Raw genomic sequence first — 17,644 nt, 5'->3', positions numbered from 1 at the left:
CTCGCGTGGGTCAACCACATGTACTGGGAACAACGGAGATGAAACTTTTTCTTCCTCCGTGTGGGTCAAAACTTTTTATTCTTCACGTGGGTCAACCACATTTATTGGGAACAATGGAGAGAACTCATAGCAACAAAGCTAGGAATCTCCTCACTCACAACAACAAGCTAGGAACCTCCTCCTCGTGTGGGTCAACCTCATGTACTGGGAACAACGGAGATGAAACTTTTTATTCCTCTACGTGGGTCAAATTTTTTTATTCCTCCTCGTGTGGGTCAACCACATGTACTAGGAACAATGGAGAAAACTCATAGCAACAAGCTAGGAACCTCCTCCTCACGTGGGTCAACCACATGGAGAGAACTCATAGCAACAAGCTAGGAACCTCCTCCTCGCGTGGGTCAACCACATGTATTGGGAACAACGGAGAGAACTCGTAGCAACAAAGCTAGGAATCTCCTCACTCGCAACAAGCTAGGAACCTGCTCCTTGCGTGGGTCAACCACATGTATTGGGAACAAGAGATGAAACTTTTTATTCCTTCGCATGGGTCAAAATTTTTTATTCCTCCTCACGTGGGTCACCCACATATATTGGGAACAACGGAGAGAACTCATAGCAACAAGCTAGGAACCTCCTCCTCGAGTGGGTCAACCACATGTACTGGGAACAACGGAGAGAACTCGTAGCAACAAAGCTAGGAATCTCCTCCTTGAGTGACCCACACATGTACTGGAACAACGAAGAGAACTCGCAGCAACAAAGCTAGGAATCTCTTGACCCACATGAGGAGGAAGGATGCACTAAGGGCAAGTAGTGCATCCTATCGCCCTCGGGACCCGTCACCCAACGGAGGATTTGAACCCTCAACCCGTAGGTGACTGTTAGACCACTGAAATTTTTGTAAGGGAAAATTACCAAAATACCCCTCTAATTTGAGGAAATTCCCAAAATACCCTTTAATCTATTTTGCTTGGATTGTTCAAGATTTCTTATTCTTCATTCATTTTTGACAATTGAGATCCGTTTTGGAGTGCTCAACATGTAATTTGTCACCAATTACCATCCCAAAAAAGGCAATTATGTCTAAAAATAATGAAGCAATTCATCTCCAAAGCCTACGTAACCAACTCAAATTGTAGTTTTAGCATCTTGTACAATACACAATCACTCTTCTTGCGAAGGCCTACTAAAAATTTTATTTTTTGAGAAATTTACTCTCACAACCAGGGGTAGTTTGGGAATTTTTGAAAATTTGAAGGGCATTTTGGGAATTTATGACAAAATATTAGGGGTATTTTGGGAATTTTTGAAATTTGAGGGGTATTTTGGGAATTTCCTCAAATTAGAGGGGTATTTTGGTAATTTTCCCTTTTTGTAATTGTAAACGGTAAATTTTATTTAAAAAACTCACAAAGAGAACGACTACAGAGCGCACGCACTTCCCTCTCTCTCTCTCTCTCTCTCTCAGGCCGCGCGTGCACACATTATCTTGTTGACAGAGTGGTGTCATTATGGCTTGTGCCTTGTCCACGTCATTTCTACCAAAGGTACGCAGATCCATTCCTTTGCTTTGCCATGTTAATGTGGGTGGGGCTGTAGTTGTAATCTATGGTGTGCTGTATTCCCAGCTAGCAAAGCCTGACGTTCCAATATCATGTCACCTTCGAGGTCTTGGCTGTCAGGCAAGTTTAGCACCTTCGGTAGAACATCATCAGGAAGCAATTGGGGAGCAAACCAAATTGAGGGCTGGTGAGAAGATCAGCATTGGTGTTCTAGGGGCAAGTGGCTATACTGGCTCTGAGGTAGGCATGAATAATTATTACTGGAGTCCTTGTTTTATGACTGAAAAACAAGGGTAGCTTGTGTTGGTCTTTTAATACTTTTCAAAGCAATTTTTATTTTAGTCAGAGGGCTTTTTTGCAGTACTTACTGCTCTTTGTTATCACAAGGACATGATATCCTACCTTACATTCAGTAAATTTCTGATCTCCAGACATGAGGGGATTATGGTATTATGCATGGTAAGTGGTATGAGGCTGTCAGGATGGCATTTCAACAAATTTGCATTTGTCTATACGTGATTCAAGTCCTCGAATGAAGTGCACCATGAGATGGTCATATGGCAGCACCAGATGGAGTGCTGTCGTGGCTGGCAAGTTGAATATCAGCTGAAAGCGCAGGCCAGGGCCAATCCAAAAGCGAGGTGGCATGGTCAAGATGACTCTCCATGGTCAAGGTGCCCTCTATGGCCATGTCCTGCTCCCTTGAAAAATCCTCGTTGTCCACGACACCTTGGAAGAAGCTGACAATGCACGATAATCGAGGTAGATACCTTGGGAATTTTGGGGGAAGTAGGAAAAATCAAGAGGGAGTTTTGGAGCATCGTCTGAAGCATAGAGGGCATATGCCAGGTGAACACACTGCTCTACAACCTCCTTTTAATTATATGATGCCATGTGGCCAAGGTGACGGTTGACAAGCTAGTGGAGCTTTAGTGGAGTTTGACGTAGTCAATGGAGAGACAGATGAGAACAAGGCTTTGGTCTTCATCCACCATTTCAATGTGGCCTTTTGAGGAAGCAATTTGATGGCTCGATTTGCAGGTACCTTGAATAAGGCAAGGCACCTTGTACGGAGGGAGTTCCAAAAACTCTTTCTCATCTCTCTATTCAATTGGACACTTTTTAGGTTGATGTCTTAGCAGCATGGCTCACTTGGCAAGATTTGGAATGATTGTGCCAGGTGCAACGGAAGGGTTTAAGGATTTTGACTCAGATCTAGTATTTCACACAAACATAAGGCTACCTTACTTGTAATCACTTCCGATGAGTGCTCGGATGGAAAGACAGATAGAGCATCAATCTACACACTTGACAACACTTTAGTACTTCAGAACAATTGAAATAAAAGAGAGGAGACGACACGGCGTGACGGAGTTCCGAGCCAAGATGTATTGGCCCCAAAGATTGGCGCCCTTTTCGGTATTTCTTTATTATTAGTGGCCCTCTAGGTACCAAGAAGAGATCCAAGATCCTCTCCCTAAGTCCATGTAGATGCTCTTGCGTAAGCAAGTGATTTGACGTGTCGAGGTCAAGTGGTAAGTGTCTGTCCACCAAAGATGGTGGTGTCTACTCTGGGAATGTCGGAATCCCATATGCCATGAGCATGGCCATATCTTGTGTGAACTCCTTGGATGAGTGCATAGGTGTGTCCATAGCAAACCACAAGTCACCACCCCCTCTGGAGTGCGTAACCGCCGAATGATGGTTGGAATGAATGGATCTCCCAAGGATTGATGCCCGTTGATGATCAAGCCGATGTCGAAGATACGGTGTATTGCAACAATCACTGAGAGACTGCACGGACCACCACCGGATTGTAAGGTGTAGCGGATGTGAATGTTGAACTTTGCTCAAGATGAGTGCTCCGAACTGTGCTCAAGGGTTCCTTTTACTTACGGAAGGGAGAGCCTTTCATTCCTTTAGTGAGAGAGTGCAAATGATCACAAACAAAGCGGTAAACACTGTGAGTGAAGGTGTTGAGACTGAGAGATAAAGAGAGAAGAATACGACACCAGAATGTTGTCAAACCCTCCTCCGAAGGCCCCACTCTCTATGGCGAGAGCGGTCTACTAGTGATTGCACAAATCTCTACAATGCAATGGACTTGCCGACGATGAGGACGACGACGAGACGGGCTAAAATCTGCAAATCTTGTATCTGCTGAATTTTGACTCTATGTCGGTGACGACGATGCGACGATGACGCACTGAAAACGCAAATGCTGAAATCTGCGAATAGCGGGCTAAATCTGCAAACACTAGCTGATTTGACCGTGCGGCGAGGATCTGCTGCGGGAAGGTGAGGTCTGCGAGGTTCGGGGGGACTGTAGTATGGAGTCTATATGCTGAAAACTGAAAACGCTGATGCAAAAAAGGGCCTTGTCGTCGGGAATGTGCAAAACGCTAGGCTGATCTGCTGTCTTGCTGCAAAAACGCTAGGGATTCTACTGTCGCCAGGCTGATCTGCAAGTGGCAAAACGTTGGGGCTGATCTTCACTTGATGAAAACGCCAGGCTGATTCTGATGGCTGAAACCGCTAGGTTGCTTGCCGAGGAGTCTTGCTGAGAAGGTGCTCTGTTGGACACTTGGTTCCTGTTGCCTCTTCTGCCAGAAAGTGCCAGCGCTAGGTTTTCTTGTACATTGGCTTGGCTAAATTTCCCTACCTAGTTTCCCAACAAAGTCACTTATTAATAATAAGTGAAAAATGGCTAAAATAGGTGTACTGTAAAAATGCTCCTGATGGGTTCTGATGATAGCTGTGTGCAACCAGAGGATAAGTGTTTGGACATACATGGTTTGCGAACAGATTCACAAAAGTGCCAGAACACTTCCTAAGCTAACTGAACTGAACCCTTGTCATGAAGTAGCTTGTCCACGTACGCATACGGTTAGATGTGCACGTGACATCCCCTCCTTTTTAAAGTGAGTAGCTAGGTCTTTTTGGACCCCGACGGCTTCTTTGGCAAGCTTACCGATGGTGTGATTCTCTTTGAGTCTCAAGTTTTATGAGATTTAGGCTTTGCTATTCATTTTCAGAGGAAACAATTTTACTTCACGTTGTCTCAAATTTCTTTTTGGTGGTACTTATTCCCTTTTCCCAGGATTGAGCAAAAGGGGGACTTCCTATCTTTGGGGGAGTTCTCAGCTTTAGCTCTTGAGCTTTCAGTGTCTGTGTTTGCTCTATTCCGACGTGGGTTGAGTCACTTGCTACCTCAGGGCCTACTTTTGAGGATACTTCTCTTTCAGAGGGAGCTTCTAGGTTATTATCTTCAGTCGACTACCGGTGCTCCATTCAGTGGAGTACCACGCATGGTGTCTTTCAGTCCTAGGTTTTCCTTGCCCATTTCTTGCGGTTTTGGATGGTGTGCTTGAGCCCATAGTGCAGTTATTATCTTGGCGGATGTTTTCTCTAAGCCATTTCGGTGGTTGCCCCGTCTTTCGGATTTGTGGTGTGACGGTTGCTCTTCACAGTGCACCCGAGTAGTAGTTCCTATGCCTCGTCCTCTAGATTGATCCCTGGAGACTGTACCATACAAGACACACCTACTTCTCTTATCCTTAGACCGGCATGTTATCTTTCGTACAAGTGGATAGTGGTCCTTTTCGGACTAGGAACCAGTTACAGTTAGCCATGGCATTCTTCAAAGAAGGGAGACAATCTTCTTGCTTCTCCCACATTTGGTTCTAGGGTCCACAGGTATATCATTATTATTTTCCATTCGGATTCACCTATCCTTGGTGATCCAGTTACACAGGCAGAGACTGTTGGAGAGTTATGACAGTTATCCATGGTCCGGGTGTTCTCCCTTCAGAGGGGGATATGGAGCCAACTTGGGAGTCGGTTTCCGCGGACTACTTCCTTTGAGTTCTTGTGGTTCCATGTGCAACAGACAGGATTGACAGTCTATTCGGTTGCTTTCTACAACACCTTGTTCTTCTCTTGCAGAGCTTGGGAGTAGGATCTTCCTTTGATCTTGTCGTGTTAGCTGGAGTCTCAATAATGATGTGTGCTTTCATTTTGCTGGATGTTTGTTCCCGATTCACTTTGAGAGTGGGGTGATATTCTCTCGGGTGATGTTCCAGACAGATCAGTTACAGTTTCACTTTCAGTTCCAATGAAGTTCCTTCAGATATAGTTTGCAGATTATCATTCTATATATGGTGGTTGGTGCAGTTCTTTGGTTCCTCATCATCGAACATATAGTTCCATAATAACCTCGGATCGTTCCCTTCCTTGGACTTCTGTAGCAGCTTGGAGTTTTTGGCATGTGGTATATGACCGGAGGTGCAGATTTCCGTCTCTTTCCTTGATGGAGTACTTTAGAGTTGAGAAATGATCCGGATACCACTCTTTTATGCTTTTTACCCTCAGTTCGGATATATACTCTTGGAGCGGTCAACAGCTGTACCTTTTGCAGAAGCTGGTTGTGCGACTTAAGAGTCGGTTGGCTTGAGGAGATTCTTCATAGAGCTAGATTTACTTTCAACAGACAACATTATACTTCCCGGACGTCTGTCGGGAGTAGTGGTTGGATGGTATACTGGCCAGGTGCTATTCAACCTCGGAGTTCTGTAGCAAATATCCTCGTCCACGAAACCCTCTCTTTACAGTTGCAGATTGCTCACTCCAGCTCCTTGGATCCATTTCTCGTCCAGGATCTGAGAGGGGGTGTTAAGAGTTCATATTCCCGTCCGGTGGTAGCTCCGGTATCTCCCAGGAGCAGATTAGGGAGTGAGGGCTGTTTTGTTGTCACGTGACAGATCCAACCCTACGTGTCCGTGGACAAGCTACATCATGATCAGGGTTCAGCTAGTCCAGTCAGTCTAGATTAGAAGTGATCTGGCACTTTTGTGAGTCTATTCGCAAACCGTGCATGCCCAATCACTTAGTGTAGATGCATATCCTCTGGTTGCACACAACATGATCATCAGTATTCCCTTCAGGATCCATCAGATTCAGTCAGGGAAATTTTACAGTGCATTTAGCCTATTTTCCCTATTTTTTGTATTTTCACTTATTATTTTTAAGTGACTTTCCAACAAAAGTAGGTAGGGCAATTTTGCTAAGTTTGTATATAAGCAAACCCAAGTTAGCACTTTCTGGCAAAAGAGGCAGCAGGAGCACATGCTCAACAGGCACCTTCTAAGCAGAACCCCAGCAGGAACCCTTGGCGTTTTTGGTCCCCCATCCTCGCCACAGATCAGCCCCAACGTTTTTCATCTCCATCAGCACCTCCCTCAGGCTTGGGCGTTTTCCAGCTTTGCAGACATCGCCACATGCCCAGAACCTCAGCATTTTCACTGGCGTTAGCAGATCAGCTTGGCGTTTGTGATTTTCAGCCCTGACAGCAATGCAAGTTGCCTAGCGTTTTTGCTACCAAAACACAGATCTGCCAGCGTTTTGGTTTTCAGCCAATCTGCAGCAGGAAGATCAGCGTTTTCAGCATTTTGTACCACAACAGATTCAGCCCTAATTGGTTGCAGAAGAACCCCCATTTTCAGCCATAAAAACGCAGCCAAAACAGTCATTTTCAGCCACCGAAACAGCCCCGAAATTCAGCAGTTAGAAGACCACAGATTTCAGCCATAAAGTCGTCGTCGTCATCATCGTCGTCGTCATCGGCATAGTCCCAAGTGGCATCAGTCCATTGCATCGTCATTGTACCACTTTGTGCAATCAATAAGTAGACCACTCTCGCCGACGAGAGTGGGGCCTTCGGAGGAGGGTTTTACAACGTCTCTGGTGTCGTATCTCTCTTCTCTCTCTATCTCTCAGTCTCATACACTTGCACGCACAGTGTCCATTCACTTTGTTTGTGATCATAGCACTTTCCATGAAGAACGGAAGGCTCTCCCTTCCATAAGAACTAAAAGGAACCCTTGAGCACAGTTCGGAGCACTCATCTTGAGCAAGGCGCAAACAATCATTCCACTGCACCTAACATTTGTGGCTATGCCCGGCCAGTGTGAGGTTGTTCTCTCATGTCGGTCATGTCTAGCCATGTTTAGCTCGGGTTTTGGCTCAGTTCCATGTCCTTGCATGCTCCTGGTGCCCTAGGTATTTTTCCCCCTTGAGCCTATGGACATATGGTGCCACTTTCCACCCTTCCCCTATTTTTCCCCCATTTATTATGGTCGTGGGGCTGGAGGAGTGGGTCGGGTGGCTGCCTGTCAGCCCTATATAGGCAGCCAGGGGGCGTTTACTTCTACACATTGCAGATCAGCCCCAATCAGGGGTGCCCTCCCTTGGGCACCCCAGAGGGCAGCCCTTTGAGGCCAGACAGCCAGCGGGCAAAGGAGGGGCAGCCCAGCGTTGTTGGGCAGCACCTCACCAGCGTTTTTGGTGCAGCTGGCAGTCAGCAGAGGAGCAACAGCCTAGCATTTTCCTTGGGCAGCAGGAGCGGTGCTCGGAGTTCATCTCAACGGTACAATACCACTTCAGGGCAGCCCTTCACAGGCTTTGTGCCCATGCAGTAGCCAGTTTCCTCGACCGAGATCCAGATCTAGATCTAGCTTGGAGGAGATGCACAAGATCTATGCTCTCAAAGCATGTTGGAGGTGATGCACATGTCGAGGCTGTGTCAGTGGTCTCGTGTGCAAGAGCAGTTGGCAATGTCAGTAGCAGTCGTAGTTGTGTGTCCTCGGGTCTATCCATTGGCATGTCAGTTCTATGCCGGACCACCCTTGGTCACTTGTATGAGCAGATTGTTATCAGCATGGAGAGCCTTTCCCAGATCTCTCTCTCTCTCTCTCTCTCTCTCTCTCTCTCTCTTCTCAGATGTCCTGTCTCATTCTACCTATGTGATCTCTCTTCTCCACAGGTGTGCCTTGTTCATGTGTTTGGCATTGCAGGTGTTCTAGATCGGAGTCGAGGTACCCACCGGATCACGAGCCAAGTCTTGTCCTCATTGCATCTTCCGCTGCCACCTTTGACAAGTCTATCGGAATCTTATTTGAAGTATCTTCGGTCCAGACCCTGGACTTATTAGCCACTTCCATCCTTACTTCATTGCACATTGGGCGCGCTCCGGTCTTCATTGCTCTGTCTTACAGGGCATAAGCCATAAAGAACCCAAGACATGGCGTTCATGGATTCAACAAAATATTTGTTGTTTCTTCTTGACGAGCTTCATGACATTCTTTCGCGGCATCCTCGGTAGAATTTTTCGATGCTGCAAAATTTTCAATAATTTTTGAATTACATGTTACCCCCTCTGATGCTAGAAAGTAGGAGGGCTTCCAACCGGCACCAGAAAGTAGAAGGGCTTCCAACCGGCAACCTTTCGAGCCGTCTGTTCCGTTCAAGGGAGTCTTCAAGAATATGGTGCAGCCATATGATCCTGATCTAGTGCAATCGCCTTTGCCCCCGCCTCCCCCACCGCCACCAGGCTACAATGGTTGGAGCCCATATGGATACCCTTATTATCCGTACCCGGGATTTGCGCCTAACCAACCCAAAGATTTCAAGGATGGCGGCACGACAGTCAAAGTTTTCACTTTTTCTAAGGTGAAAGATCGAAAGAAAGCATTGCAGTTCCTACAGCAATTCGACAACATGTATGCCTTGGGGAACTATATAGAAGAATCCAAGATTTCTCGAGCAGCGGGATTTCTTAAAGATAATGCTATGCAGTGGTGGAGTTCAATCGCGACACAACCGCATGCTCCAAGGACCTGGCAAGCTTTCAAGACAATTTTTGCACGTAGTTACATGACTTCTTTGTTTGAAGTCCGGATCTTGGCAGAATGGGGCAACTTGAAAATGCTTGCCACAGAGTCCATGGAGGACTATAACCAAAGGTTTCTCGATGTCTACCTTTCGGTCTCCTTCTTTAAGTTCATTCCCTTGGAGGACCAGCGCGAGCGCTACACCATTGGACTACCATCACCATTGCAGGAATATTGTCTCTCCAAGCAAGTCTCTACCATGCAAGAGCTTATGGACCATGCTGCGGTCGGCTACAAATTGATGAAGGGAAAGCTAGAGTTTACCACAGAAGAACCTCCGGACACTAACCACAACTCTCGACAACAAAGAACAAATTCGAGAGTCTTGTGAAAGTCAACCCCAAAGGCCTCGATTAACGCCTCAACAACGAGACACCTTACTACAAGAAGGCCGATGTTTTGGATGCTTTCAAACAGGACATAACTATTTTGGTTGTCCCCAACGCACTGACAGACCAGCGAAGCCGACGCCCGCGCCGACGGTCGACAGAAACCCAGAACCATCTCCAACCAAACGAGCTAAATCGGCCATTGGATTAGTACCTGACATCTATGGCATACGCCTTGAAAGTACAAATGAATTGTGTCGAGCATATGGCAAAGTCAACGGTTTGAAAGCCCTATTTTTCTTTAATTCAGGAGCTACAGAGAACTTCATCCATCCAGAATTCTTGAAGCTGATGGACTTTGATTATGATGCAGAGGGTGGAGAAATTGAAGCTGAGCTAGCCACAAGGCAAACTTAGAAAGTGGTATCGCTCATTGGTGCTCTTCTAGAGACTATCCAAGATTATCATGGAAAGGCCGATTTCCACATTATGAAGTTGGGCAATTGCGACGTTCTCTTAGGCATGCCTTGGCATGACAAGAATGATGCGACTCTCCAGGTTCGGAAACGAACCATCACCGTGATGTAGAAGGGCAAGCCAATCGTCCTCAAAGTTTGGTTGTCCAAACAAAACCCTGATTGTTTTATAGTTAGATACTTTTGAACTCTGTTTGAGAAAGTATTGTTTGAAAATTTGTTTGAAATGGACGGTATATGTTTAAACTTCTCTTGGTGCCGATTTGAATTGTTGGACTCTGGTTTTAATAATGTTTCAATGATTGGTGATTTTACACGCGAGTGGAGTAGTGAGAAATGATGTTTGAGAATCTTTGTTTAAACTCATGGTCTGGACCCTTGTGGTTATTTGCAAGGGGAGTATTAAGAAGTCTGAGCAGTTGTTACTCTTAGCACCTCCAAACAACGCAGGCTGCTGTCTGGGGAGCGTTTGGTTGTAAAAGGCCTCCATAGCTCATGGCCTGGACCTTTTAGGTATTTGCGGGAGGAGTGATGAGGGAGTCGTTGAACAGCTCATGACTCGGACCTGGATGGTTATTTGCGGGGGGGGGGGGGGGTTCATCGGCGACTTTATGTTTATATGTAACATGCATATGTGAGCATTTGTGCTGCATTGTGCTGTGCCAACCACTGAATATTCCTAATTGGATGAGATTGCCTGGGTATGTAATTTTAGTGCATCAAGACACGCGTGGAAGATTAGGCGGTCTGGGTGTGATGGCTAATTTTACTACGTCGGAATATCAAGAGTTCCGATCTGGATGAAAGGAGAAGCCAACTCCTTAACAAAAGAGCCATAAGGAGAGCCAACTCCTAAACAAAAAGAGCAAGCTGATTGTCTCTCGGAATGACCCTCGGAAATTTTTGAGCTAACTTGAGTTGTTTTGCAGATATGCTGTAATTGCGGACAATTACTTTCTTTCAAGAGGGGGGGATGTCACAAATTGCTGACATGTAAAGCTATTGAAGAACGGAGGCGACTTGCAGATTCCGGCTGAGGGGCCTAAATCTTAAGAAGTAGAAGCGGTAGAAGAAGATGACGTGGCAAACTGTACGGAACTCCGGATTTCACGCTGGCTTGTTGACGCGGCAGACTGTACGGAATCTTGCGTTTCACGCTGACTGCTGACACGGCATATTGTACGGAATTCCACGTTTTAGGCCGACTGCTGACATGGTAGACTGTACGGTAGATCATATAAATAGCAAAGGATTGTGTGGACGTGTTTGTGCAAAGAAATCTATGGAATGTTGTAGAAATGTAGCGGATTGTGGCACATGCAACTCTACATGCTGCACTACAGCTCAATGTCCATGCAATATCCTTGCAGCAGAGGATGCACATGCAACAATGTACAGGTGGAGAGAGAATAGAAGAGCACAAGTAGCTCAACAAGTGGTTGCCTTCAAGCACATCAGTCGTCCAAGACTCCAAGCATAGTAGCTCATCCAAGCATAGTAGCGCTACGCGCTACACATAGGTTGGGCAAAGGTACATGAGAGAGTGATTTGCGCTGACTGGTGCTCACGTGGCACTGTACGGATTTCCGTAATTTGTGCCGGCAGGTTTTGGACAAGATGCTTTTGCACCAAATGCTTTTGAGTTTAAGGCTTTTCATGTGAATTGCTTTTGGGCCTAGGGCCTTTAAATAAGAGGCCATGGGCTCGTTCTCTGGCATGCTTTTGGACGAAGGTGGAGAGCGTGGAGTACCGGCTTGTACTGTGTTGATGCAATATAAAGAAATACCGAAAGGGGCGCCAAGGTTTTGGGTCAATACTCTCTGGGATGGAATTTCGCCACTCCCTATCGCGTGTCGTCTCTCTCTCTCTCTCTCTCTCTCTCTGAGTTTAGTTGTTATTGAAGTGCTAAAAGTCTGTTCAGTCTGTTCTTTTCTATTGGCACGTGGTGCCCGTTGTGTGATATTGATAGATTCACTCGAGATGGCGTGAGACCATTGAATCTCCTCTCAGGACAGGGAAAGCTGAAAGGACAGACGATGCAGAAAAGCAGAAGCTTTCCTCGTAGGAAGAGCTGGAACAGTACTGTTGACGAGGAGATGAACGAGATACTTGTAAGGACACTGAAAGGGATACTGATGTACTGACAATTTGGTTGTTTGTGACAGATAACGAGAAATAGGAGCAAGGAACTCGTATCTGTATGGATTGGGAAGCATGGAGCTGGACATCTACTCTTTTGCAACGAGGTGAGCCATCTCCTTGCCTGTTTTGCAAGTGAAATTGAGGATGAGATGGTGAGATCGGGGGTGACGGAAGCTCAAGAATGGATCCGTCAATTCAAGATAAGAATGATGAATTTAAATGAATGGATGATGACGCATGATTTTAGTACATAAAGGTCCCCATATGAATGAGATGACTGGATATTGTGGTGAGCGCATCAAGAGTGATGAGATTGCTACACAGGGATCTAGGTGCATCAAGACTTCTGGACGGAGGAGATGACTAGATGATTGAAGCACTGTGTTCAATATGAACTAAGTGTGTGAATGAAGAACTTTGAAATAGGAATTTCTGAAGATAATTTATGTGTGAGGTTAATGTTCTCTGGAAGAACTTGCTAGATGTATGCAGATAACAGGTGAAATCGATGATAATGGATGACGAATTTGGAGCAATGATAGCTCCAGAATGAACCTGACAATGATAAGTATCATGAATTTTGAATGAAACTAATGGAAGAATCTGCTTATTTGTGAATAGGTAACAGGATTAAGAATGAGATGATGATGATTTTGGAGCAGTGAAGCTTTCGAATGAACCTGATATCGAATCATGAATTTTGAATCACGACTCATTCAATGGAACTGTTGTGAGCGTATCAAGAGTTCCTGCGGGATGAGATGGTCACACAGCTAGAATTGAATGATTGGACCACTCTGTTCAGTATGAACTTAGTGATGGATTGGGATCCTTGGAAATGATTACTCGCACACAACAATACTGGAGTGCAGATGAAATGATTACTCGCACACGACAATGCTTGAGTGCAGAAATCTAGGGACATGATTGCAATATGGGATTAGTCAATCCAACATCAGTCTGGGATAGATCTAGATGCAATTGCTAAATACGTTGCCAGGAATCATGGTCCTAGATCAGAACCGAATCCATGGACGTGATCATGATATGGGATTAGTTGAATCGACATTAGTGAGGTTGGGTGCGGATCTAGATGCGATTGCTAAATACCTCGCTAGGAATCACGGTCCTAGATTCTATATGATGTGATTTGAATGTGATCTGATGTGACTGTCGTCTTTGTACAAGTGCTGGATTTGTGTCGTCTAGTGCGTTGGTACTTAAGAGTCAGTGTCTACTGAACTCGTTTATGGCTTATGTTTGATTTTGCAGGCGTAATCAAGGACATTCACAATTCTTGGGGGTATGTCATAAACCGACGACGTGGCAGTACTGCCCGGACACACAACAATGACGTGGTAGCCTGTACAGTTGAAACGAACGAAGAGAATGGATCTCCCAGCCACACTGACCGCCTACAGATACGCGTCGGACGAACCACCTGACCATAGCCACCATCCGGCAGCTCCCCCGTGCCGGGGCCAGCGTCCGAGGACGTAGGCGTGCACCTGTAAGACCGAGCGTCCCATACCACCCGGCCTCACCTCCTCGAGGTGACCTCGCGCACTCCTAGCCTCACGGGCTAACCATTGGCACTCTGCCAGTGGGGGTCGATAACTGTAAATGAGCCCTTGGCCTCCCTTTTATAATAATGGCCGGCCACACTGGCCGGGTTCACACTACGTCCGCCTGGACATTGGATGCCCATCCCGACGGCATCTGGGCTAGATCGCCTCTCCTGTGAGCGGGACATAACATACTTCCCCCGTTAAGAACCATTGATGTCCTCATCAATGAAGTGGGGATACTGAGTCTTCAAAGCTCTAATAGGTTCTAAGTAGCAAACCTTTCAGATTGACCCCTCCATTTAATTAAGTACTCATCATAAGCCTTTTGGCGCGAATGACGGGTACGATGATCTAAAACTGCTTCTGGTTCTCGAGGAATATACTCAGTTTGCTCAATGGAAAGGGCAAGCAATGTATCACTTTCTAAAACTCACAAATACATCAGAAACATATATTTTTTTGTATACAACAATATGCTTGAAATGACCATATCAAACACAGGGAACTTTCCATTATTTTATATACTCCAAAGTCAATTTTTTTGCACATGAAACTTTCAATTATGTATAGCAAAATTGTGGAAGAGTCACCTAAAATTTTCTACAAGGTCGCTTCATTTTTTCCTGAGCTTATAAAGGCGATTTCTTCAAAGCGTCAATCGCAGTTTACGAGGGTCAACTTGATGAGTATAGTTCTTGATCATGATAGATTTTAAAATGCAAGGTTATATTTTTAAAAGATCCTCTAGCTAACGTATTTAAGCATATCAAGAGGGTTTTCTTAAATAAACCGTCTAATGCAAGTAGCATTTAATTTAAATTTGTTAAAAAAGGACACTTAAAGTGTTCTGTTTTGGTACCAAACTAGTGTTAACTTTTCTATTTTCCTTTATATACCATATGTAAAAGGATATAACCAAAAATTTGTATAGAAAAGAGATCTTCTTAAACTGCCACCTGTTGAGTTCATTAAAAGGAATAGTAATAGACCTCACAAAGCGGCTCTTAGCACTTGTATCAGCCTACTTTACTTGATCATCTACTCTTCCTCCACTTACCTCCTTACCTGGGAGGACATTAAGTTATTAATAAAAAAGTACTGCCTTAATGGCTAATCAATAAAATTCTACAAACACTCACCCAGCATGACTGGCCTGGGTTACACTAGAATTCTCATCACTTTCATAAGGTAGTAGGCCCATTCACAATGGGCCTACTATCGACCCTTTGTGTGTGTTTGGTGCCTGGGACAGGGCGGGTACACACACACACACACACACACACACAGAGTAGTACTTGCATACAAGAATTGACATCCTGGCTTCTACTAAAACACGTCTCCTAGTTTTAATACATATCCACCATGGGATATGGCCCTTATAAATCATAAGTAGTACTAAAAAGCCTAAAGTGGTTTACTGCCTTTTCAAAACTGGCCGTGAAGGCGTTGTGGTTGTTTTACCTTGGCATTCCGCATCACAGGCGGCCTCGCTGTCTTGGATCCCGAGAACGGGATGGCTCCACTCATCACTCTGCACGCTACACAGGGACGACGGCCTTCATCCTCCTATTTAAGAGGTGAAAGTGCATCTCTGCCCCTCACTTAGCTTTGTATGTATTTTTTGCTTGCATAAATCGTAAGGGACCGTGTTTTGCTATACTGCACCGAAATATGGAGCTTGCAACACAAACTATGCAGGTTGGCTACTCTGCTTGATTATCATATTCTTTCGTTGCAAACCTATTGTTTTTAACAGTAGAACTAGTATGGCATTGCTCTATCAGCTTGATGATATGGCTCATTGTGTGTTTGGTTTTTTTACTCAGCATAGTAATGCCTGTTTAAAGTTGGTTGGTTGGTAAGTATTGTCACTCTACATTAGTTATTCACTGGTAGTTGAAGAAACTTGGGGTTGATGCCGCTTGGCTTGGCAAGACAGTAATCTGTCGTTAATGACCTAATAGACTAAAGGTGCTTACTATTCATGAAATGGCTTTGGGATTGACTTGGTATTGCCGATTAAGAATGGTACATTGACCACTGTCACATATACCTGGTAAACCATTTGGGTTGGCTATGTTAAAAGTCCCTGGTGCTTACCGATACTGTACTGGTTCATTACTTGGTTGTTTGAATGAGATAATGCAATAGTTGCATGAGCAGGTGTAGTGGGATTGACTTGATACTGTCGCATAAACATGGCATAATGGATCACTGTCACGTAAATGCTTGGTAAGGCCCATCGGGTGGGCTAAGTAAATATAAGGAGTTCTTTTCGACCTACTGCGCACTGTTTTTTATGGTTTGTGGGGGTGGTTGCCCCGGGTGCATACCAATGATGTACCGACTCATTAACCTGGTAGTTTGGGTGAGATAGAGCAGTACATTTGTTGCATTCACTTGGTGGGTGTAATTTCTTAACAATAATTAGGTTTTTTTGTGGATGCCCCTGTTGCTTAAAACACCATATTCATTCAAATGAGCCTCTACCACTAAAGGTATGTCACGTGACACATCCAACCCTATGTGTCCGTGGACAAGCTACAACACGACAAGGGTTCAGTCAGTCTAGATTAGCAAGTGTTTTGGCACTTTTTGTGAGTCTGTTTGTAGACCGTGCATGCCCAGGCACTTAGTGTAGATGCATATCCTCTGGTTGCACACAACATGATCATAAGCATTTCCATCAGAATCCATTTGAATCCTTCAGGGGAATTTTCCAGTGCATTTAACCTATTTTCCCTATTTTTGACAATTTTCACTTATTTATTAAGTGACTTTTGTTTGGAACTAAGTAGGGCAAATTGAGTGAGTTTGTATATACGCAAACCTAGGCTAGCACTAATTGGCAGAAGAGCAAGGAGAACACAGGCCACAGGCAGTAGGTTCCTTCTCTCTTTCTCTCAGCACGACTTCCCCCTTGGTGGCGTTTTTCCTCCAAGCAAGAACCCTTAGCACCTAGCATTTTTCATCAGCCAAGCCTCATTGCCTAAGATCCAGCCATAGCCTCATCGCCAAGATCTCCTTGCATCCAGCGTTTTTCATCAAGAAGTCTCATCGCTGTCACAAAGTGATGAAGTGGCTACTGACAGCAGAAACCCTAATTTCTGCGAGAAACCCTAATTTGGCAGAAACCCTAATTTCTGGAAACCCTAACCCTAACTGCTGGCTGAAACCCTAAGTGGCTGGAAACCCTAAAATCAGGTGCCATTGCCACGTGGCAGCAGTGTACAGACGTCCCGGAATTTGCGAAAGCTGGAAAAGCATGCTTTTGGCTACGCAAGGGAGAATTGAGAGAGAGATTAAATTTGCTTTATTTTTATTGACTCTCATTGAGAGAGAGAGAGACTGCTTTTTGGAACTAAAAGCTTTTGGGGCTCTGCTTTTGGGCATCCCTTGTAACTTTTAAATTAATGGATTAGGGCTCACTTCTGAGAGCATCTGGACGGAGAGTTTGAGAGTGAAACCCTAACCGCTCTCTTGTGCTTTGATGATTGATTAATACGTAAAGAAATACCGAAAGGGGCGCCAGTCTTTGGGGCCAATATCTCTAGGCATAGAACTCCACCGGGCCAGTGCAAATCTATTGTGATCTGTGAATTGTTTTGAAGTGGTTGTTTGGTGCTGTGGTGATTGATTCTTGACTTGGAGTGTCCAAGTCTGTTACAGTGGTATCAGAGCACGGCCAATTTCTCTTCTACGGGAAAATCCGATCCCCAAATTTTTTTTTCCGCTGCAGCTATGGCTTCACGCAAGGATCACTCGACTCCCTCTGCATCTGGAGATGCGGGCAGGGATCACAACGAAGATTCCGGCAGAGAGTATGGCCCGCCTCGG

The 17,644-nt window shown here is 45.1% G+C and overlaps 1 protein-coding gene across 1 annotated transcript in view; it reads left to right on the top strand.

The window, feature by feature from the left end:
• Positions 1-1,409: 1,409 nt before the first annotated feature.
• The window catches only part of LOC147436376 (Putative N-acetyl-gamma-glutamyl-phosphate reductase), an 88,203-nt gene continuing 71,968 nt past the window's right edge, over positions 1,410-17,644 (top strand). Inside the window, exons 1-2 of the mRNA XM_086489292.1 lie at positions 1,410-1,550; positions 1,632-1,805. Coding sequence (XP_086345418.1) covers positions 1,515-1,550; positions 1,632-1,805 — 210 coding nt within the window. The 5' untranslated portion in view covers positions 1,410-1,514. The remainder of the gene's footprint in view (positions 1,551-1,631; positions 1,806-17,644) is intronic.

This window comes from Adiantum capillus-veneris, chromosome 18, assembly GCF_014529385.1.
Source record: "Adiantum capillus-veneris isolate H3 chromosome 18, ASM1452938v2, whole genome shotgun sequence".
NCBI lineage: Eukaryota > Viridiplantae > Streptophyta > Polypodiopsida > Polypodiales > Pteridaceae > Adiantum > Adiantum capillus-veneris.
Note: the sequence above shows the minus strand (reverse complement) of the source record. Positions and strands in the feature narration are given on the sequence as shown.